Source organism: Lathyrus oleraceus, chromosome 7 (assembly GCF_024323335.1).
Source record: "Lathyrus oleraceus cultivar Zhongwan6 chromosome 7, CAAS_Psat_ZW6_1.0, whole genome shotgun sequence".
Classification (NCBI taxonomy): domain Eukaryota; kingdom Viridiplantae; phylum Streptophyta; class Magnoliopsida; order Fabales; family Fabaceae; genus Lathyrus; species Lathyrus oleraceus.
Genome location: NC_066585.1, coordinates 244289830 through 244313772, shown reverse-complemented (window position 1 = coordinate 244313772; position 23943 = coordinate 244289830). Strand labels below are relative to the sequence as shown.

Genomic DNA, 23943 nt, shown 5'->3' with positions numbered 1-23943 from the left:
AAGATAAACTAAAAGTAAAATGGTCTGTAGCCCCAGTATCAAGGATCCAAAGGTTAGGATTCTTACCATTCACTTGGGAGGAGTGAGAATTCAGGACAAAAGGAGAAGTGGAGACTGAATGAACAGTGGGATTGGGTTTAGATTGTTGAAGAAGTGCCAAGATGCTGTCATATTGTTCCTTAGTAAAACCAAAGGAGGAGGATGATGAACTTTGAGAAGCTGATTCTGTGGTGTTGTTGACACTAGCAGCAGTCGGGGCAGAAGATGAGGAATGGCCTTGAGCTTTACCCTTTACTTTGTTAAAACCAGGTGGGTATCCATGCTTGAGAAAGCATGTCTCAACAGTGTGATTAACCCTGCCACAATGTGTACAAACCCTATTTGTGCCTCTTGGAGCATTGGAGCTTGGGAACTTCCCTCGATAACCATATGAACCTTGCTTAGCAGTGTAATTTGCCTCATGTGTCTGAGTCTGGAGAGCAGAAGTTTCTTCCGTGACTCCAGTAGATGGAACAGTATTGGAAGCAGAATTGTCCATCTCTCTTTCTTGCTGAATAACAAGGGAGAAAGCCTTGTCAATGTCAGGGAGAGGATTCATCATCATAATTTGAGATTTTGAGTGTGCAAATTTTTCTGTCAAACCCTTTAGGAAGCGTATCACATAATCTTGCTCTCTATACTTCCTAACAGATGTAATGGCACCACAAGAACATTGGATAGCACATGTACAAGTAGGAATAGGTCTGTAATTCTCTAATTCATCCCACATAACCTTTAATTGAGTGAAATAGTTTGATACATCAAGAGTACCTTGTTTGAATCTGTAGAGGTCTTCTTGGATGTCAGAAATGCGGAAAACGTCACCCTGAGAAAACCTAATTTGCAGATTCTTCCATACAGCAGAGGCATTCTCAATCCACAACACGGATTTCGCAATGGATTCTGAAATTGATCGTTGGATCCAAGCAAGAACCATAGTGTTGCAACGGATCCACGGAGCATACAAAGGATCTGACACCGGCGGTTTAGTTAGGGTTCCGTCGATGAACTTCTCCTTGTTCTTGGAAATAAGAGCTATTTGCATTGAACGAGCCCATGTGTGATAGTTTTTATCAGTGAGTAATGGCGTAACAAGAACAAGCGCAGGATTTTCGTTAGGATGAAGATAGTACGGGTTCGCAGAGTTGGTGGCGTAATCACCATAGCTCTGGTTTGCCATTCAGAAAGAAAAGAAGAGGAAGACGAAGGTGTGGGAAGGGAAAAAGAATGGCGTGAGAAAGAAATGAATGGCTACCAGAGCTTATTGCTCTGATACCATATCAATGATGGTAAAACGGTTACAACAGAAAACTGTAGAATGCAGAGAATAACAGAAAAGCTTCATTGAAGAAGAAGAAAGCTTAACAGAATCTGTTACAACCAATACCTTTAGCAAATAGCCTCATACTCTATATATATACACTATCTATTAATCAGGAAAGAGGAAAAATAAAATATATATGTACATGTATGTTGATAACTTCCATTTGCACTTCTATAACCAACCAATAATCACCCCCACACTATCAAGAACAAGACTGGACAACTTTTCAAAATTTATCTTGTAGCGTTTCATCATTATCAATTCAATTTATCCAACTCCGCCCTATTTGTTTCCTCATATCTCTGCCACGTCAGCATCAACACTTAAGTTGAACATCTTTTGGCTTGAGGCATGTTGAACTGTGTTCAAGAATTACTAGCGTGACATAACTTGTCATAAAAGCCAATTCTGTCCAAAACACAAAACACATGAAATTAACAAAAGAGGGTATATAGTATGCTCTATCCTAAATTAACTAAAGTATCACAAAACATAAATAAATGATATTACTCAAGCTCCAATCTATCTTAAAATCCAAGTCTAAGATGATTCAATATCTCACACAAAATGAGCTATCAAATAGTTATAGTTATTATTATAAAACATATATGTTGTTGTTGTCGTCGTGTCGGTAATGAAAAATTATGATGAAAGAACATGATACTTCTTTTATCATGTTTTTATTTAATTAAATAATAGTAAGTTTGTTATCATTATTTATTTTAAATATTTTGGTATATGGGTTGCGGAAATCTAACTAACTCTGTGTAGTATGATCAATTTTCGAAATTTATTTTAATTATTGCAATTAACAGAGTTTAATAACTATAATAATAAAATATGTTTATTATTATTTTCTTGTGGTGAACGCCGGTGTGTTGGTTCTTGGTGTTGGCAGCAATTTTGGTAAAACCAAGAGTGTTCACAAGATGTTACATGTGATGTCTTAACACCTGATATCTTGTACCTGTTAGATGTTTAAAATATAATTATGCAGGATTGTTCCAGGATGTCAGACCCGATGTCACGACATCTGTATACAGAACATTCAGTCTAAATGTTATGTATTATGTGATTGCGTTTTTAATGGCAATCTGTGTCTGATTAATGAGTTGATTGAACACGCTATCAATCAGTAATTACAACGAGATTAACTTATTTTCCAAGGAGATCTAATCAACTGTCATAAGAAGATTTCAATGGAAAATAGTTTTAGAGTTTTATGATGTCCAAGCCTAGCTGAATGCTTCTATAAAAAGGACATGGAAAACCTGATTTGATACACAAGAAATACAGAGCGAAATATTGAGAGAGAATAAGGGTTTAAGTTTTGTGTGATCGTGTGACTTATAAGCCATTCAATTCATCCATAGATGATTGAATTGGTCTGATTTTTGAGTTGTAATTTGTCACTCTAAGCTTTTAAGCATGAGTATGTGTCTACTTGATTGAGGTTGCTAAGTAAGATCAAGTGTGTTTCTTTAAAGAGTGTCTTCTTTTCATAGTAATTCTTGTTTAATATCACTGGTGTGATTGAGGGGGAGTGAGTGGGATCTCATATCTAAGAGTTCTTAGGTAGAAGTCACACAGGTAGAGATTAGGTGAAAAAGACTGTAAATTGTGTAGTTTACTGAGAGTCTTTGAACTGATTCTATTTTAGTGGATTTCCTTCCTGGCTTGGTAGCCCCCAGCCGTAGGTGAGTTGCACCGAACTGGGTTAACAATTGCTTGTGTCTCTTGCATTACTGTTCTTTATCTTTATCCTGTGTGTATTATTCAGATATTAGTGTCGTGACAGTACCTTCGACATCTCATATATGATACCAGAACTTCATGGTGGACTAGGGATAAGAAACTCAGAGTAATGATTAGTGAGCTATTTCGCAAGGGATTGGTTATATCGACTTTGTTAATTTTCTGTGGAATTATAATGATAAGATTATTCATATAAGACATTAAACATCAACAACAGAGAAATAGGGGATTCAATACACAACTTGACCGCTTTCGTAATTCTGTTTAAACACTTATTTACTTTTTACAAGTGCAACATCGCGCGCACGATACTGACAAAAAGGGAGCAAAAATGTGCAACCACTGGATAATCAAGTGCAGTATTGTGCATCGCGTGCAACCACTGAAATAATCAAGCGTAGGTCATCACACGCCCAATGACTCCTTTTTTTGGGCTTTTCCCTAACGCGCCTGATCCATTATGAGCTCTTTTTAAGGGAAAATTCTGCACTTCTGATAGGGTAACAAAATTTGGCACTGCAAGTATGGTTTTTACAGCATCAAGGGTGATTTGGAGAGCATTTAAAGTCATTGAAGGCCAATCCTTCAAGAGAAATCATATTCTATTCTTCTTTATTCATTTGGTATTATAATCTGATTTATAAGTAGCTAAACTCCTCTAGGTTAGGTTGTATGTGATGAACCTTGTCGCGTTACGCGAAAAACCGGCGGGAAAACAAGAACAACAGAGCCGCCACCGTGCGTTATTTATCCCAAAAGAGGGAAAGGAAACGCTCAGAGTAAACCTAGGAAAAGACATGGTCTCGCGACCAAAGAGAATGGGATCGGGAGTCGGTTATGCGGAGGGAAGGTATTAGCACCCCTACGCATCCGTCGTACTCGACGGGATCCACGCACAAAAGGAAGGATAAATGGTTGCTAAAACGCTGCTCACACACACACACTGGCTGAAAGAGACACAAGAAAAACAGACTGAAACTGACTCGGCAGGATATCGCATCCTGGGCCTACTTAGTCTATCAGGCATAGACATCAGAGTCGAAGTAGTTCGGACTGGGGAAACGACACATGCTCGCTAGGATATCGCATCCTATGCATACGTATCTCCTTGGACGAAGGAGAATCAGAGCATTCGTAGCTCGGCTGACACGCACACAAACAAAACAAGACACACACAGGCAAACGTGGAGCCCGAATGCCAATCACTGGACTTACATCAGCATTCGAACCAAAACAATAAGAGAAATTATTATGAAAGATCTAGAGATTAATGATTTGGATAGAAATATAATCATAAATAGAACATTATAATAAAAGTTGATTCATATAACTGATCATACTTAATAAGATAAGTTTTGGATTTGTTGTTGTTATGGATGCAATAGTGTAGTGTGTCTATCCTTTGTTTAAATAACACAACTATATAGATTTCATATTAATGTATTAATGTTGTTAAAATATAAGTTTACATGTATGAATGTATAATTTCATATAGAAAAGGAAAATACAAGCATGATCGAGATTGAATCTATACATAATTGGAGTTGTTAATTAAGCAGTTGGATATGAAGAATCCATGGCAATGCCACACAAGCCTTCCTTAGCAGCTATACCTCTTTGCATTCTTATGTATCCTTTCTCACCCCATACTGTTCCCCACGAATTCTTAACCAACCAATAATCACTTCCATTAGAACTTCCATAACCAACTGCAGTAACTCCATGATCTAACTCAGTTCCACATTCTCCTGTATAAATACCATGCGAATAAAACATGAAACTTGAATCACTAGCATCAATAGAAACTGATATTGGTTGGTTAGCCACAGCTTTGAGAAGTGCATCCTCACTATTAACTGGAACTTTCTCATATCCCTTTATCTTAGCAACAGGAGCGGTTGTTGCAGTGTTACAACTTCCATCAGTTGCTTTATAAGGATAGTTAGTCTCACTTGTGATTCCACCATTTTTAATGATAAATTCAAAACCATCTTCCATTAAACCTCCTTCACAACCTTGGTCTTCACCTTTTGTGTCACAATCAACTAGCTCTTGTTCTGAGAGAGATACTAGTTTACCTGTTGTTATTTGGTTGATACCTTCAGTTGCAGCAACAGTTGAAAATGCCCAGCAACTCCCTTGATTCATTTTCAAAACAAACATTAATTATTCGAAACAAATAATATCTAGTAAAATATTGTTCATTGTTTATGTTACTTACCACATTGACCTTGGTCCTTGATTGGAGTAACAGCTCCTTTTACCCTCCAATCTACAGATGCTGGAATAGAAGTAACATCTTCATACATAAATGATGTTGAAGTTAACTCAGTAGTAGAAGACCTCTTTTTGTAACCATTACGAGAAGCTTTAAATTCGTCAAGAGTCAAATCAGCAAGGTGATTAACACTTAGTTTGTAAGGTTTGTTGTTGGCATCATTGAATGATTCAATGAATTCAACATTGTCCTTGAATATCATGAAACGTTTGTCTTTCTCAGCATCATCATTATACACTTTGCTATATTCTGTCATCCATTGCTCGTGTCTTTCTTCTAAGGATGGTGATGATGTTGATTGTTGCAGCTTTCGGGACATTACATTGGTGATATTGAGAGCAAGGATGAGGAACAGAACACACATGTATTGTTTTTGGTTGTTAGAAACCATTTTGTTGTTATCAAAGAAAGCCTTGTTGAGTTGAGGTGTGTATGTTTATGTGTTGGAGAAAGAAATGTAAATTGATATGAATTGAAATAAAATGGAAGTGGTGGTTTATATAGATATAAAAAAAACTTTAAATTAATCTGAATTTGCTGCCACGGCATATTTCATTGTTTCTTTTATTTATTTAGTTATTTTATATTATTATTTAAAGAACATGGTAGCTTTTGTTCTGTCTAAGGGGATTTTCAATTTGGTTAAAACTCATTAAACTATTTAATTAAGGTAAGAAAACAGAATAGCGAACAACTTACACAAAATCAATATAGTATTAGTAATATACACGGGCAAGTAATATTTGGAGTTGAAGTTATGGGAAATTCATTATTTGAATTTTATCGATATATTTGACTTGTTGAATCTAACGTTGCATGGTGATTGAATTCCCTTGCACGGAATTTCCTTGCATGACATGACTGAAAATATAGGCAGATGACATTTCTGTATTCTCTATCTAATAAAGGTGAAGTCATTAAAATGTTTTTTTTTTTTTTTGGTTATAATCACACTCTGCCAATTAGCAAAGCCTCTAAAGACTATAGTGCCGCATAGGATTATGTGGTGCATGCCACTTAATGTATATTCTCATATCTATTAATATCATGGATAAAAAGTTATCAAGTTTTTATATATGTGTAAATATTATGAGTAATACTTAAGTTGATCCGCTTTAAGAATACTTCATGGAACATTATGTAAAGTGTTATAAGTTATTCTCACGGTAATAGTAGTGTATATCACATTTTGACATGAAACCACATTATACCTTAGATATGAAGTCAAATACTTTATTGCCAATCAAGCGTTGTCCATAATAGAATGAACATGAAGATGGTTGATGGGTACTCCATAAATCATTCTGAGAGAAATGAGTGACATAAATGAAATTTTCGAATCATACTTAACATGATATATGCACTACTACAAATAATACATTTTATGACGACGATTTCACCTCACGTATTGAAAAACCGATGTATAATTCTTAGACGCACCCTGTTTTTTGTTTATAAAAAAATATACAACATATTCCGTCGATTATTTTGAAAATCGAGGGATAAACCTATTCAATGTACATGTTTCAAATCCCATCAGTCTCAATTATAGTTTTTATCTCATTAAAAGTGGCACCTTCTTGAATATTTTATTTTTAATCTAAAAGAACGTTACTTTTCGCATCGATTTTCTTTCCAACCGAGGTGAGTATGCTTCTATGATATATATAACTTTACCTTGTAGAATCCAGTTTCACTTATCTAAACAACACAAAAAGAACCCTAAATAACGAGAACCATAAATACATACCATCTTCAATAGGAATATGTTATGTGTTTAGTGCTCTTCTTTCTTCTTCAGAGATCCAAATCATTTTATTTTACTTCTTCTTCAGAGATATGACATGTCAAACATCACTACTCATACTGTTGTTATTGTTGTTGTTGTTGTTGTTGTTGAGATCCGAAATCCTAGAGATTTTATCTTGTTTTCATTGATGTTCTTTATACAAATTTATATTATAGGTTTATTGATATTATTGTTGTTGTTGTTGTTGAGATCCGTTATTGAGACCCTAAACCCTAGAGGTTTAATATTGTTGTTGTTGTTGTTTAAGCAAGTTTATGTTATAAGTTTATTGACGTTGTTGTTGTTGTTGTTGTTGTTGAGACTCGTTGAGACCCTAAATCTTAGAGGTTTAATCTTGTTGTTGTTGTATAAACTGATTTATGCTATAGGTTTATTGATGATGCTATTGTAGTTTTGATAAAATATTGTTTTTTTGAGTTTTTGTTTAATGTAAGCTGTTGTTTTTGAGTTGTTGATGTTATTATTATCGTTGTTTAGTTGTTCTACTACCAAAAGTTATGAAAATCTATATGTTGTAGTTTAGTTGTTGTTATTGAGTTTGAGTTTTAGATTGATATTGATATTGAGTTTATATTTTTTTGTGACTCTTTGTGCAACTCTCATCTTGTTCCGCCGAGTTAAGTTTATTATATCTAATGTCGATTGTTTGTTTCACTAATCCCTCTTTGAACATATAACCTAGTAAATTAATTTTGGAAATAATCATATGCAAAATTATGTTGTATCTGAAACTTATCTTACATTGATTAATGATTTTCTATAATTTTGCAAGTCATCATTCATCTCATGTTGTTTTATCGTTAAAATCTCTCAAATACTTCTAGTTTCACTCAACTTTCTTCCATATTTATTCATTTTTTAAAGCATCAAAATTTATGTTTTCAAGAATGAATTAGTAGAAAAGGAATGGTTGAGTAAAAAACTTGAAACATTGGAGAGATTTAACCATAAAATAACGTGAGATGAATGATGAGTTGTATGATGCTTCAAAATCACTAATCAATGTAATTTTTTCTTCAAATATAACATAATTGTTCATATAATTATTTCCTACCCAATTTTGAGAAGTTATATGTTCAATATAGGGTTTAGTGAAATAAGCAATCCACATTAGATTTAATAAACTCAAAATTATTTTGCCTCTCGATTTTATTAGATAATCGAGGTTAAAATATGGTATATTGTTCGCTGTGAATTTTGGCGAACAACCTCTGATTTTCCAAAACTTGTAGAATTGGGTTACTTGCAGGATCAACCACACAAATCCTAGGACATGTGCAAATCTAAATAACTTCGTAAATCTCTAGAACGACTTTTGTATCTTTTATTTGACTCATTAAGTCTTTTATGTCGAAAGGTACTGATTACAATTGTTTAAATAAATGTAAATTTGACAAGAATAAGATGAATGGCAGAAAATAACTGGCAAAGCATAAAGTGTCGAAAAGGAAATGCAGAAAGATAAATGACTGGTAAATGTAAAGGAAAACTGGTAAAGAACTTTGAATTCTATAAGATAAAACTTTGAAAGAATTGGTGTTTGTTTACACGTACATGTTCCAAATAAGACTCTTTTCTATCACACGGGTACTTTGAGTGTTTGCAGGAATTTGTACAAGTAATTTTTCACACCCTTTTTCAGATAACAACTATCCTATTTATATACAACAAAAATAACTGTTACTAACGAATAAATCCTAAAACTATGACACTTGGCTTTCTGCATAACTTCCTTTCGCCAGGTGCTTCCACGTGTCTTCTGCAAAACGTCACAACTCTTTTGAATTTGAAATTTCACTTTACGTCGAAATGACGTCTCTCTCCAGACTTTGTCGAATTGTCGAAATACTATAACATCATCCATGCCTGTCAAAGACGTCTTTCCATCTGCAAATATCTTGTCGAAATGTCGAACAACACTTATCAACTAACTTGTTAATCTCATGACGTCATTTGTCGAAAGAACCATTCTGCATACTAATCTCATGGCGTCAAAAACGCATGTATACAAATTGCCCCCCAACAAAGATGTTTCGACTGTTTTGGAGAAACAGTCATTTGTTGTCAACCAGTGTTTTGATGCCATGTCATTTAATTTCATTATTTCCAAGTTTTTTGTAATCTCAAGTTCCAATACAGATTCATCATTACACTTTCTCCAAGATGTCACGTCTAGCCCACGTCCAGACTTTACCTCCATCATTTCCTAACATCATGGCCTTTTTTCAACTTCCACCTCTTCAACATCACCATAAAAATCGGCCACGTGTCCCACTATCATCATTACCATTCTAAAGTGCTTTCATCATCTTCCTCCTATAAATACCCATAAACCTTTTTTCTCTGAACTTTTTAACGCTTCAGATTACTTTTCTTCATACCCATTTCTTAAGCTTTCATAACTCCCCTGAGAAATATTCCTTTGTTCTTCCCAACAATGGCTCCTCACAAACCTTCAAGCAGCAAACATTCCAAGAAGAAACAAGATCCAGCTCTCTCTCCTGTGCATGATTTGAAGGTACCAATGACTATTGGAAATCAACAGTATGTTCCTGAACTTCCAAATGAGAAAGAAAAAGAATGCATCTATAGATCCCAGGTATTAATTCCTGTTCTTATTTCTGGAAACTGTCATGCTATGTTAGGCCCCCTTCCAAATCCTGAGATTAAACCAGATCGTTTAAGAGAATTTTTTCCATCTTATTTCCATACAAAACCCATAGGCGATGGAGTGAAACCTCAACCTAAGGAGAAAATTGTAGAACAAATTGACCCATCGAGTTCGACGGATGCTGGAGAGTTGAACTTAAATTATTTGAATTACAATAGGATATTTAGAACCTGTCCATGGTCGAAAGACCCTTCTGACTACTTATCTTGGCTAGATAAAATCGAAAAGGTTAAAGGGGATTTTTGAAAAGAAGTAGGCATTTTCGACCTTATTCAGTTGTCGAGAGTAGGACCCAATATCTGCCCAAATATGCTTTTGGCTTCTCTCTACTTCTGGGATAGTACCTACAACACCTTTCACCTTCCTTGTGGGGATGGTTACGCCCACTCTTTTCGACGCAGCAGCCATTGTTGGCCTTCATCCCAATGGTATAGATTTCGACCCTACTATCCTGAATGAAGATACCATCGCTTTCGAGACTAGCCTCGCCCCGTATTATTTATTTACGTCCTATTATCATGACAAGAGCACCACGAAAGTCTCAGATGTTGAACACATAGCCTTTTTGACTCTGTGGCTATCCAAATATGTGTTCTGCTCTCGCTCCCTCCAAGTTGCCAAGAGATTCATCACCATAGCCAATCAGCTTCATGCAGGCACAAAACTATGTTTGAGCGAAATGATTCTGGCGAGCCTTTACGAATCTCTGAGTGAGAGCGTACATCTTTTGAAAACCATCAAAACCCAAGGTAAAATCAACTTATCAGGACCTTTATGGCTCTTGCAATTATGGCTTAATGCCACCTTTGAAGCTTCTTTCCCTGTAGAGCCAGAGGTAGATGAAGAAGAAGTGAAAAATAGGACTGTCGAATGGCCAAGGTTGGTGCACATAACGCCAACTGATGAAGGGATTAGCCTTCGACAAGCTTTCAAAGGCTATGTCATGATGTTTTCCAAGAGGTATCAGTTTACTTCGACCATGACACCTTTTGCTGATAGAAAAATTGGACCTAAATGGTTTACCCAACAACTGCCTTTGGAAATGTAGAAGGATGAAAATATATTTCTGAATGTTTGGGAATCATTCTTAACCCCTAGGCTCCTTTTTTCTTATCGTAATGCCACTAAAACCCAAATTACTTTGATAGTTTATCAACCCAACCTTGTTTCTAGACAGTTTGGCCTGATCCAGATAAAACCTCGACCTATATTCCCCAAGAAAGGATCCATCATCTTCTACAACTCCCTTCATACTGAAGGTGAGGGCAAAGAACTGTCGAAGAAACTGACTGATGACTCTCTCGACATCCGACCATCATTCCTATGTACTCCTGAATTTGATGAATGGTGGAAAGATTATTATTCCAACAAATTTTTTGACGTGGCTGCCTTTGCTACACATTTAACAAATGCTTTCGCTTTTGTGCAGGATCGGACCAAAAAAGGTATTCAAAGACACATTAGGGAAATACAAAAATTTCAAAAATATTTCGAAACTGCGTATAGACCTGATGATCTTAGTCGAACCATACACGAAGCAGCAGCAGAGTTAAAACGTAAATTGACGGAGAAGTTTGAAAAATTGTCATTGCCTTCAAATATTCGACCAGAGGCGCGCTATGACCTGGCTTTCAGTTGTCATCCACCAAAGTTTCCTCCTTTGCCAACTGCTGAATTTGGCGTGGCTTTAGCCCTCCATTTCCAGATTGGTTCGTTTGTGGGGATTTTATGAAAATTCTTCGTCAACAGGACAAAAAACCTGCTGAGCGTGTGGTTCCGACTAAGTATCATCTGGGTGAATACCCAGGACACCTTCATATTGGAATAGAACACGTTCGCGTGGAAGATCCCATTCTTGAAGGTGTTCACAGAAAACATGATTTTTCCTTTTGTTATTCTAACTGTATTATCATGTGTTTCTTATATCTGTTTCTGAATCTTCTTTCTTTCCTTAGCCGTGAGGATTCCTGCCAAGAAAACTTCTGTTGAAGCATCACCAAGTGCTGCTAAGAAACATTCGACAAAGGTACAACCCTTTTTTCTTCTCATTTATTTTTTCCCTTTTAAAACTAACTGGCTTTGATCTGCATGACTAGGTAAGTCGAAAACCCCCAACAATCCAGAAGAGAAAGAGTGAAGAGGAGAAAGAGGAGGATAAAGTTCCTAATGAAGAGTCTGGTGACGAATCTCCAGAGCTAATCTCTCCTCCTCAGAAAAAGAAGAAAATCACGAAGGTCTCTTCTCAAAGGTCCATTGTTAAATCAACCAGGAAGGATTATGCAAGTACTCCCACTACTAAACTTCAGTCGAAGGACACAGAGAGCGGGAGATCTAGCTTTAACACTGAGATTCCTGAGGTAAGTCTTTATTTCGACTGTATATATTCACCTTCTTTGAGAGTGTGTTCTATATCTCAAATGAGTATTTTTACTCAATTTTAGTGCTATATCTCAAGCACATATATAAATCATTTTATGTCATTTTTCAAAAGAGTGTGTGTTATCATCATAACTTTGAGAGCCTTTCAAAAATGAAGTTTTTAGCTTTTAAAGTACACTTAATCACAATTAGATTTTAGATCTAATCTTTTTTAACCTCTAATAAGATACTATGAGTTGTTTGCTTCTTAATTCTTAGAGAACATGTGATCTATCATGAGAAGTGTCTTTTATCATTGATGTTTGTGAAGTACTTGAGTTGTAGGTCAAGATTTGGGCGTTGCTTGGAATTGAAAATCCAGCAGAAGTAAAAAAGAAAGGATTTCTTCTCCACCGAAGACTTTTGTAGAACTGAGTAAAGGTTGTTGCGAAATGAGTTTGAGAGTTTCTATTACTTCAGATGAGCCAATTGTTCAGACAAGATACTAATAAGATTAAGTAAAGATCACAACGGAGCAGATGCTTAGAGCAGATTTTGGATATGAGTAAGAGGACAATCAAGATTGAGTGAAGGTCATGGCATTTAAACTGTGTTGGATGTGCACAACAAAAGAAGAAAAAAATTCACATTGAAGCTGTTAATTTTTGTTTTTAAGTTGATTAATACATTGATTAGCTAGGTTGTTCATAGTTCTATATATTTTATTTTATTGTCTAAAAATTGAGTAACTCGTCGTACAAATCCAACGTATATGCAATAAAATTTCCGCTGTCCAATTTTATAAAAATTATGATTTTTGAGAAAAACTTTCCGAAATAAGTTTTAAAGAAATGTCTATTCATCCCTCCTTTCTAGATTTTTCTCACCCATATTTTCCCCTAAAATTTATAGTAGAAGATATGGTGGAAAATATATTTAGTTGATTTGAGTTTATAGAGAGAAGACATGTAGTTTCAAAAATAAAGAGAGTAGATGAAATGAAGATGAGTCAAACCATTAGAGACAGAGAAAGACCTACAAAAACAATAAGAGAAATTATTATGAAAGATCTAGAGATTAATGATTTGGATAGAAATATAATCATAAATAGAACATTATAATAAAAGTTGATTCACATAACTGATGATACTTAATAAGATAAGTTTTGGATTTGTTGTTGTTATGGATGCAATCGTGTAGTGTGTCTATCCTTTGTTTAAATAACACAACTATATAGATTTCATATTAATGTATTAATGTTTTCAAAATATAAGTTTACATGTATGAATGTATAATTTCATATAGAAAAGGAAAATACAAGCATGATCGAGATTGAATCTATACATAATTGGAGTTGTTAATTAAGCAGTTGGATATGAAGAATCCATGGCAATGCCACACAAGCCTTCCTTAGCAGCTATACCTCTTTGCATTCTTATGTATCCTTTCTCACCCCACACTGTTCCCCATGAATTCTTAACCAACCAATAGTCAGTACCATTTGCACTTCCATAACCAACAGCAGTAACGCCATGATCTAACTCAGTTCCGCATTCTCCTGTATAAATTCCATGCGAATAAAACATGAAACTTGAATCACTAGCATCAATAGAAACTGATATTGGTTGGTTAGCCACAGCTTTGAGAAGTGCATCCTCACTGTTAACCGGAACTTTCTCGTATCCTTTAATCTTAGCAACAGGAACGGTTGTTGCAGTGTTACAACTTCCATCAGTTGCTTTATAAGGGTAATTCGTCTCACTTGTGATTCCACCATTTTTAATGATAAATTCAAATCCATCTTCCATTAAACCTCCTTCACAACCTTGGTCTTCACCTTTTGTGTCACAATCAACTAGCTCTTGTTCTGAGAGAGATACTAGTTTACCTGTTGTTATTTGGTTGATACCTTCAGTTGCAGCAACAGTTGAAAATGCCCAGCAACTCCCTTGATTCATTTTCAAAACAAACATTAATTATTCGAAACAAATAATATCTAGTAAAATATTGTTCATTGTTTATGTTACTTACCACATTGACCTTGGTCCTTGATTGGAGTAACAGCTCCTTTTACCCTCCAATCTACAGATGCTGGAATAGAAGTAACATCTTCATACATAAATGATGTTGAAGTTAACTCAGTAGTAGAAGACCTCTTTTTGTAACCATTACGAGAAGCTTTAAATTCGTCAAGAGTCAAATCAGCAAGGTGATTAACACTTAGTTTGTAAGGTTTGTTGTTGGCATCATTGAATGATTCAATGAATTCAACATTGTCCTTGAATATCATGAAACGTTTGTCTTTCTCAGCATCATCATTATACACTTTGCTATATTCTGTCATCCATTGCTCGTGTCTTTCTTCTAAGGATGGTGATGATGTTGATTGTTGCAGCTTTCGGGACATTACATTGGTGATATTGAGAGCAAGGATGAGGAACAGAACACACATGTATTGTTTTTGGTTGTTAGAAACCATTTTGTTGTTATCAAAGAAAGCCTTGTTGAGTTGAGGTGTGTATGTTTATGTGTTGGAGAAAGAAATGTAAATTGATATGAATTGAAATAAAATGGAAGTGGTGGTTTATATAGATATAAAAAAACTTTAAATTAATCTGAATTTGCTGCCACGGCATATTTCATTGTTTCTTTTATTTATTTAGTTATTTTATATTATTATTTAAAGAACATGGTAGCTTTTGTTCTGTCTAAGGGGATTTTCAATTTGGTTAAAACTCATTAAACTACATGTGAAAACAGAATAGCGAACAACCTACCCAAAATAAAAATATAATATATATGGGCAAACAATATTTGGAATTATGATTTGCTGAAGTCTAATGTTGCATGGTGATTGAATTCCCTTGCACGAAAGTTTTTTGAATCGCATGATAATGCTTCATGACATTAATTTCTGTTTTCTCTGATTTGAAGATAATCTCTTAATGCATGCGTAGTACTTTATTTCATTTGATGGTTACTTGTAATATTTGACCGAGTGAATAGAAAAACCGATTTTTTTTATAAGCAAAATATATTAAAATAAAGTATGTCAATAATAAATTAAAACTTGTCAATAAAATATATTAATAAAAGATTAAATTATTCAATTTACAATAAAATATTACAATAAAAATTTAAATAAAAAAGATTATGTTAAGTTACCATAACAAATAAATGAAAATAAATAAATATATTATATTACTATATGCAAAAATCATAAACTTCATTTGAAACAAAATAATAAATAAATTTAGGTGATAATTTTCTATCCACCTCTAAAGTCGAATAATGTACTTCCAATCAATCATTTAATGTTATTTAATTTTATTATATTTAATTATTTATTAAATTATTTAAATTCAAGAGATTTTCAAGATAATTTTTTGTTCTAATGAGTAGATAAGAATTTCTCAGAAATATAAATACCACAAATAAGATAGATATACTCGACAAGAGTGCGTACATACTTTGTAGTACATGTGCTTGAGAGACAATGTTACAATAAAAATTTGAATAAATATTGCTTAATGCGTGATTGTAACCGGTTACAGTTGAAACATGATTGAATTGTAACTGATTATTGCAGGAATGCAATTGGTTACCACACTATATCAATGAAACAAAAGCGTTTAGTAACCGATTATTGCGGGGTTGTAATCGATTACAACAGTAGTTTTTTGTTTGTTACATGTACCTCATTCCATGTAAATGTACATATACCCCTTGGGCGTTTCAATAATAAAGTCTTCACCATTTTCACCCTCAATATTTACTCTCTCTCATTCTCCCACTCTCTTACTCTCCGCATTGAAAATCATCATTCATGTGGTTCCTTGTTTTAACATTTGCCATCAAAAACCTGGCCCGATCCATCAAACACTCAGAGTGCAAAATTGATTTCCATTTCCAATGAATGAATCCGTGCAGATCTCCCAATTCTCGATGCAAAGAATTACGATAAGTGATGCAAGTAGATGAAGGTGTTGTTTGGTTATCAAGATGTTATTGAAGCGATCAAGAACGATGTTACTCCACTTGTAGAAGGTACAACAGTTGCATATAGGAATAAGAATAAGGAAGAGAGGACAAAAGATTACAAGGCGTTATATCTGATTCAACAATGTGTTGATGCAGATAAATTTAAGAAGTTTGATGATTGCACATCCTCAAAGGAAGTTTGAGAAACCATGGAGAAAAGTTATACAGGAGCATACAAGGCAAAAATGGTGAGGTTACAAACTCACAAGAGGAAACTGAAGTTGATTCAAATGGAAGAAAAAGAAACAATTAGCGAGTTCACGATGAGAATTGCAAGATTGGTTAACCAAGTAAAGGCATGTGTGGAGAAACGATCGTAGAGTAGTATGATATCGTTTATGGGGAAGACGTTGCAGTTGATTTTGACGTGGAAGGTTTTGATGAAGAAGGAGAGCCCAACATTGAAACAATTTTCCCTCCTTAGAACTAAATTTATTATATATTACAACTTTTTTGTTATAAAATATGAAATTATATTATGTTGCAATTAGACTTTGTTCAAATTTTATTTTGATTTGTATTTTGTACTATTTTTTTGTTAGTGATGACTATGTTTAGAATTTGAATTTAAAGAATGAACTTGTGAAATTATGATAGTTTCATATTTTTAAGGTGCTAGTGATTTTTTTAGAGACCGAGTCATTCGCTTCGACTGGTTTAATACCTATATAGTTTTGTTATGACATGTTTATTCAACTGAATTTTCCAGTTTTATCCAGTTTAATCATGCGATTCGACTAGTGACCCAATGGTTCGGCCAATGAACCAGTGACCCAATATTTAGTGGTTTCTAAAATATTGCATTGGAGAACCACGTGTCAAGTGGTGACATTTGAATGGTAATATATTAGGAAATTTCTAACACAAGATCTTGAAGGGAGGGTTTGGACGACCACAAGGAAGCGAAAATAATTTGTGGAGTAATATGGCCCAAGATATTATAAAAATAGCTAAAGAAACGTTAGAAGAATAAAAAGGTTTTAGACCTAATGGTAAAGAATCATGGTGGTGGAATGAAAGTGTTCAGAGTTAGGCAATAGTAAAAATGGATTGCTTTTAAAAATGATCTAGGTGTAAAAATGTTGAAACCTGGGAAAAGTATAAGAAAGTTAAGAATGAGACCAAGAGGGCGGTGAATGAAGCCAAAAACCAAGATATTGACGGATTATACTAATCTTTAGGAATCAAGGAGGGAGAAATATATATCTGTCTGCTAAGGGAGAGAAAAAAGGATAAGGGATTTTGATCAAGTGAGGTGTATTAAGAATGAAGAGGATAAAGTCTTGGTTTAGGAAAAGAATATAAAGGACATGTGAAAGAAGTTTTACTATAATTTATTTAATGAAGAATGTGCTATTTCACTGAAATCTATTAGGCTCGACATTGGAGAAGAGGATCAAAACTATAATTACTACAGTCAGATTTAGAAACAAGATTTAAAATAAGCATTGAAAAGGACGAGTAACAGTAAGGCGGTTGGTTCAGACAACATACCTATTGAAGTATGGAAATGATTGGATATAGATGCATTGGTGTCAAAGAAAATTTTGGATGAATGGAGAAGAATCATTTTAGTTCCAATCTATAAGAACATAAGGGATATACAAAATTGGGAAAACTATACGGGGATTAAACTTATGAGTCATGCCATGAAGTTATGTTAAATAGTGAATGCACAAAGACTAAGAAAAGAGACTCATGTCACTGAGAATCAATTTGGTTTTATGCCTATGATTTCGACCATGGAAGAAATCTATATACTACGATGTGTGATGGGGCAATATCGGATGGACCAATAAGACTTGAACTTAATTTCTATTGACTTGGAGAAGGAGTATCATATAGTTCCTATAGAGATTTTATGGAAGTCCCTATATAAGAAATGGATTAAGCTTTCTTATTTTCGAGCTATCCAATATACGTATGAAGGTTATCGACTAGTGTGCAGACATAGGGTGGAAAGAAGATGAAGACATATAAGGGGATGTAAAAAATTGAATTTAAATTGGATGGACAAAAATTATGAGGGACTTAGGAATTTTATTGACACAAAGGTACCGCTCAAGCTAGAGGGGAAATTTTAATGAACAACGTGAAGACCAACAAAGTTGTATAGAACAGAAAGTTGGGCGGTTAAGAATCAACATGGAACCAAAGTAAGTTTAGGAAATATGAGGATGTTTCATTGGAAGTTTGGTAATACTAAATAGGATAACATTAGAAACAAAAAATATTAAAGAGTGTTAGGATAACACCTATTGAAGTTGCTCTGCTCCTATAGGGTTTCAGTTTTGATTCTTGTCTCATTTTCTATCTTATAGTTCATTATTTTGTTATTGATTATTCTCCAAGTTAGGTTTTGCGCATATATTTGAATTTAGTGTAATGCATTTAAAGCATATTCTGCATTAAGTCATGTTTTTTAAATCGAACCATAAGATAAAAGTTGTTGCAAAGTGGTTCATGTGAAACTAGTTAATTATTTGAGTCAATAAACACATGAATTCATGATTACCATTTTCCCTAAAATAGTAACTTTATGAAGTTTTATTTGAGTCAAGGATATGCATGATTCAAATCAATAAATTATTGTGAAATTCAGGTTTTACCATTATCAGTGTGATTTGAATCATAAGCTTCCCTGATTCGAGTCATAAGAAATATTTATTCACATTATGCTAAAAGTTTATTCGAATAAAAAATTCATTCCAAATGCTAGATTTTGTTTCTGTCAGAGTGATTCAAGTCACACGATTCTTTAAATCGAATCACTTATTCGAATCAAAAAGGGAAAATTTTGAGTTTTAAGTTCTTAATTCAAATTATTTTCTCCTCCGACTTGAATCATATCCACTGCACTTGACTATAATCAAATGAGTATTTTTACTCACTTTTAATGCTCTATCTCAAACACATATAAAAATTATTGTGTCATTTTTCAAAAGAGTGTGTGATATCATCATAACTTTGAGAGTCTTTCAAAAATAAAGTTTTTAGCTTTTAAAGTACACTTAATCACAATTAGATTTAATATGTAATCATATTTAACCTCTAGTAAGATAATATGAGTTGTTTGCTTCTTAATTCTTAGAGAAAATGTGATTTATCATAGAGAAGTGTCTTTTATCATTGATGTTTTTGAAATTCTTAAGTTGCAGGTCAAGATTTAGGTGTTGCTTGAAATTGAAAATCCAGCATAAGCAAAAAAGAAAGCATTTCTTCTCCACTAAATACTTCGGTAGAATTGAGTGAAGGTTGTTGCAGAATGAATTTGGGGAAATTTTTACCAAAACAACCCAGTTTTTCAAAAAAAAATCTCAAACTACCCCACTTTGAAGAGGAGGCCGCCAGATTAATTGGCGCTTGCTCTTAAACTTAGAGAAGAGACGCCAATTGGATTGGCTAGTCCACCAATCTAATTTATGCCTATGTGTTAAGTTTTAAAGGAGACGCCAATTGGTATTGCACCTGTGTGTGTTTCGTAATTTTTTTGAAAAACATTGTATATGATAGATAAAGTCAAAATAGGACCAATTCATATTAATATAAATACCCGTTTACACAAAAAAGACTAATGTCAATGACCGGGATCACCTAACTGACCTCCGGTCCCACATCCCCAAGCTACCCGGACTCGTGGCCCTAATCCACGTTGATAATTCACCCCAGGTGTTTGAGTATCTGAGGGCGTAGTAATATTATCACCAACTGCAGGTGATTGCTTGAGATAGTTAGACAAATCAACGTAGTTTTGTGTATGCATCAAAGGGGTAGCGCCATAGCTGAGCTCATGACCCATGCTAGAGTAATTGGGTTGTGCTTGAGTTGTTGGAGGGCATCCAGGACAATTGAAGGGAGACATTGGTGTGAATGATGCATCGAGGAAAGGTTGAAATGATTGTAGTGGTGTTTGGTAGAGATATGGTTGTTGAAGATTTTGGTTTTGAGATGTTTGAGCTTCTTGGCTATCGTAGGAGGAGGGACGGTTGGTGTTAAATGATCGTTGAATGTTTTGGATAAGGCGGCTATGATAGGGTGATGTGTTGGGTGCATATCGATGTTGGATGTCTTGATGATGATCTAGTTGTTGGTGGTGGTACGAGGTATGCTCTTGATATTGTGGTTGGGTGTTTGGCATGTTATGGTTGTAGGTTTGTGTGTTTGTGGATCAGGAATTTTGATGGATAGGGGGTTGTGAGTAGCCGGTCTGACAATGTTGTTGGGGGTTAGATGTTGAGCCTTCTGGTGTGTAAGTTGCATGTCGTGGGTCATATAGGTACATATCCTTGGCGATGAACTCAAATCCAACCGATCTGTACCAAGCTCTTTAATTACGACTTGGTTTTTCTTTAGTTGGCATCACAGGGTCAGTTAAGACATGGTCTTGGTGGTGCTTCCATTTGCAACACTCAGATCTAGCGAAGCTTTGCCATGAGTTAAAGTTTCCTTTATGTAGATACCATTCTCTTAGGTTTTCCGGGGGATCTGGGATGTGTTAAAACATACCGAACTACAATTTAACACAACCACTATTGTGCATCTCCACAGTGGTGAATCTTATGATTGGTGTGCATGCAGTCCAAACAATTGCGTCTTGTTCGTCGATTTCATGGTCATGATCCAAATTTAGATATGGACGCCGAATGAACTGAAATGTGAACATATATTAGATTATATATTTGGTAGAAGAAATCAACAAATTATTACGAAATAATTAGGTTAATGGCCATACATCTGTTGGTCGAAGGTGATCCAAGAGATTGCGATACTGGTAATATAGTGTCTAGGACATCTGTTATAACTCATACCACATGCCGATCATCTGCACCATAAAAGTAAAAATATTATTTAGAGATAATAATCGATAAAGTAAGTAAATATAGTCCATTTTTAAGAACTTACTTTTGTGCATACGGGAATGTGAATGAGTTGTTGTTGACGGGAGCTAGGGATGGTAGTCTGGACCAACCCCATGCTTGGAGCAAAACAACACATCCAGAAAATGTAGATGTGTCTTTGTATGCATTTTTACACAAAGAGCTATAAAGATAAGCCAAACAAGCGGACCCCAAACTATAACTTCCTATTCTATCTACATGTCTTAGTAAAGGTAAATACATAACATGCATACTAGAACCACTACCTTCAGGAAACAAAAATAAACCAATTAAAAGCATAATATAACATCTAGTTTTTATTATTCGAGCCTCTTCGGTAGAATTCTCATCTAACTGTAAGCTGTTATAATATGCCTTAAGGCGTGAAAGGAGTATACCTTGACCTCTCGAGTTATCATCTAACAAATCATCATCCAAGAGGTCCATATAAATTGAATTCTCATAGTTGGTTTTATTATTTACCGCCTTACCTTCGATAGATAGTCCCAATAACATGTAGATGTCTTCTAACGTCACGGTACATTCACCGGTTGGAAACCAGAATGTGTGTGTCACGGGACGCCATCTTTCACATAATGCAAGAATAAATTTATTATCCACCGACCGAGACATTATTTTGCTTATATGTCCAAAGCCGATGAGTTTGACATACAGTTGAATCATCGGGTCCATGTGTACAAATTCGTGGACCCGAGTTCGAAACCTAGAAACATCCTAAAAAAGAAATAACAAAATATGTTACTTTATAAAAGATAAACAAAAAATTAAGTACCGTTATTAAAAATTATTCTAGAAAAATAATACAAGAATTAAACGTTTACATAAGTTGCTATGTTTGCAACTGTGTCTTTGCACCATTCACCCATAGTGAGGAGAAACATCTTGTCGGAGTAAATATTTGAAATAGTGGTTGTTGCAGATGAAAGAGTTGTTGTTATAGAGGAAGAAGTGATTGTTAGTGAGGAAAAAACGAATTCAGATACTATTCGACTTACAATTAAGAGAAACTCAGATTTCTTGCATTTGAAAAAACGAATTGAATCCTGCATAGGATTTGGTCTTGTATCACAAATTCCGTATCAAAATCCATTTTTTTTTTGCGAACAGTCAATGCAAATTTTTCCCGCTAAAGGTACAGGACGATGAAGATGTTGAATATATGTTTGTTAGTCACAAACATTATGGTTTCAACTATATTGAGTTATATATTACTCTTCAACCAAGTATGCCATCTCAACAATCTCAGTTAACTAATCAAGTTGAATCTAATGAGTTTGATTCAGAAAAATCAGATGAAGCCGACCCAGAAGCAGAAGCAGAAGTCAACATCGTTGATGAAGAAGAAGAAGAGACCGAGACACAAGTTGATCATATGTTGAACAACAACATTAAAGATGACGATCATCCAACACCATTACCTCCAAGTCATGTATATAATCCGCCTCAACATATGACAAACATGGATCTGCATGACGATGAAACATCTAACTGTGTTTTTTATAACCCGTATCCATAATCAGAGGGTGAGTTAAAAGTGGGAGACATGTTCCGCACTAAAGAAGAATGTGTGCGAGCTATCAAAATTGTTCACATGAATAACTCTGTTGATTTCACCGTGAAACACACTGATTTGAGAAGGTATGTCATTGAATGTCGTAACATACTTTGCAAGTTTCAGTTGGTTGCGTCTCACAAAAAGAGAAGGGACTCTTGGGAGATAACTTCTATAGACCCACCTCACAGTTGCATTGCAACTAATATTGAACAAGATCGCCGTAAATTAAGCGCTGCATTGATATGTCAAGACATTTTGCCACTTGTTAACAAAGACCCATCAGTGAAGGTGAGTATAATAATATCTCATATCGTCACAAGATATAATTATACTCCATCTTACAAGAAAGCGTGGATTGCGAGGACAAAATCTGTTGAACAGGTATTCAACAACTGGGAGGATTCATACAAAGAATTGCCACGGTTTTTATGGGCACTAAAAACATACGTACCAGTAACTGTTGCAATTATGGAGACATTTCCAGCATTTACGCCAGACGGAACCTATGTTGCTGGAAATAGAATCTTTCACCGCCTCTTTTGGACCTTTGAACCGTGCATCAAAGGTTTTGCATTCTGAAAACCTATTATTCAAGTTGATGGGACATGGTTATACGACAAATACAAGGGTACTTTGCTTATGGATGTTGCACAAGACGACAATAATAATGTCTTTCCCATTGCCTTTTCTCTGGTTGAAGGTGAAACCGCTGGTGGTTGGGGTTTCTTCCTTTGACATCTCAGAACACATGTCGCTCCACAAGCCAATCTCTATTTGATTTCAAATAGACATGCTGCCATTGAGAGTGCTTACAACAACCATGATAACGGATGATAGGGTCCTCCTTCTACCCATGTCTATTGCATTAGACATATCGCACAAAACTTCATGCATGCAATCAAAGATAAGAACCTTCGCAAAAAAGTGGTGAATGCAGGATATGCTCTAACTCAGCCGTCATTTCAACATTACCGTGATGAAATTAGATTGTCTAATGCAGATGCAAGAAGATGGGTAGATAACATATCAGTAGAGTAGCGGACAAAGGCATTTGACAGAGGCTGTCGATGAGGCCACATGACAACAAACCTTGTGGAATGCATGAACGACGTATTCAAAGGCATTAGAAATCTACCAATAACCGCTTTGGTCAGAACAACCTATTTTAGGTTGGCTTCTACCTTCGCAACCAGAGGTGAAAAATGGATTGCAAT

The 23943-nt window shown here is 34.9% G+C and overlaps 2 protein-coding genes across 2 annotated transcripts; both read right to left on the bottom strand.

Moving 5' to 3' along the window:
* Positions 1-4641: 4641 nt before the first annotated feature.
* LOC127107308 (senescence-specific cysteine protease SAG39) lies at positions 4642-5847 on the bottom strand. The gene is made up of 2 exons (XM_051044605.1): positions 5340-5847; positions 4642-5256 (listed from the first exon to the last, which is right to left on the bottom strand). Exons 1-2 carry the CDS (start codon positions 5785-5787, stop codon positions 4670-4672), a joined length of 1035 nt encoding a protein of 344 aa, XP_050900562.1. The 5' UTR covers positions 5788-5847; the 3' UTR covers positions 4642-4669.
* A 7749-nt stretch (positions 5848-13596) lies between these two features.
* Positions 13597-14774, bottom strand: LOC127107309 (senescence-specific cysteine protease SAG39). The gene is made up of 2 exons (XM_051044606.1): positions 14267-14774; positions 13597-14183 (listed from the first exon to the last, which is right to left on the bottom strand). The coding sequence occupies exons 1-2, from the start codon at positions 14712-14714 to the stop codon at positions 13597-13599; spliced, it is 1035 nt and encodes a 344-aa protein (XP_050900563.1). The 5' UTR covers positions 14715-14774.
* Between the last annotated feature and the right edge of the window lie 9169 nt (positions 14775-23943).

Bases quoted from the DNA above. Each gene is read 5' to 3' on its own strand.
- LOC127107308 (XM_051044605.1), bottom strand. From the start codon at position 5,787: ATGGTTTCTAACAACCAAAAACAATACATGTGTGTTCTGTTCCTCATC. The intron at 5,257-5,339 runs GTAAGTAACATA...AAATGAATCAAG, and splicing joins CAAGGACCAAGGTCAATGTG to GGAGTTGCTGGGCATTTTCA.
- LOC127107309 (XM_051044606.1), bottom strand. From the start codon at position 14,714: ATGGTTTCTAACAACCAAAAACAATACATGTGTGTTCTGTTCCTCATC. The intron at 14,184-14,266 runs GTAAGTAACATA...AAATGAATCAAG, and splicing joins CAAGGACCAAGGTCAATGTG to GGAGTTGCTGGGCATTTTCA.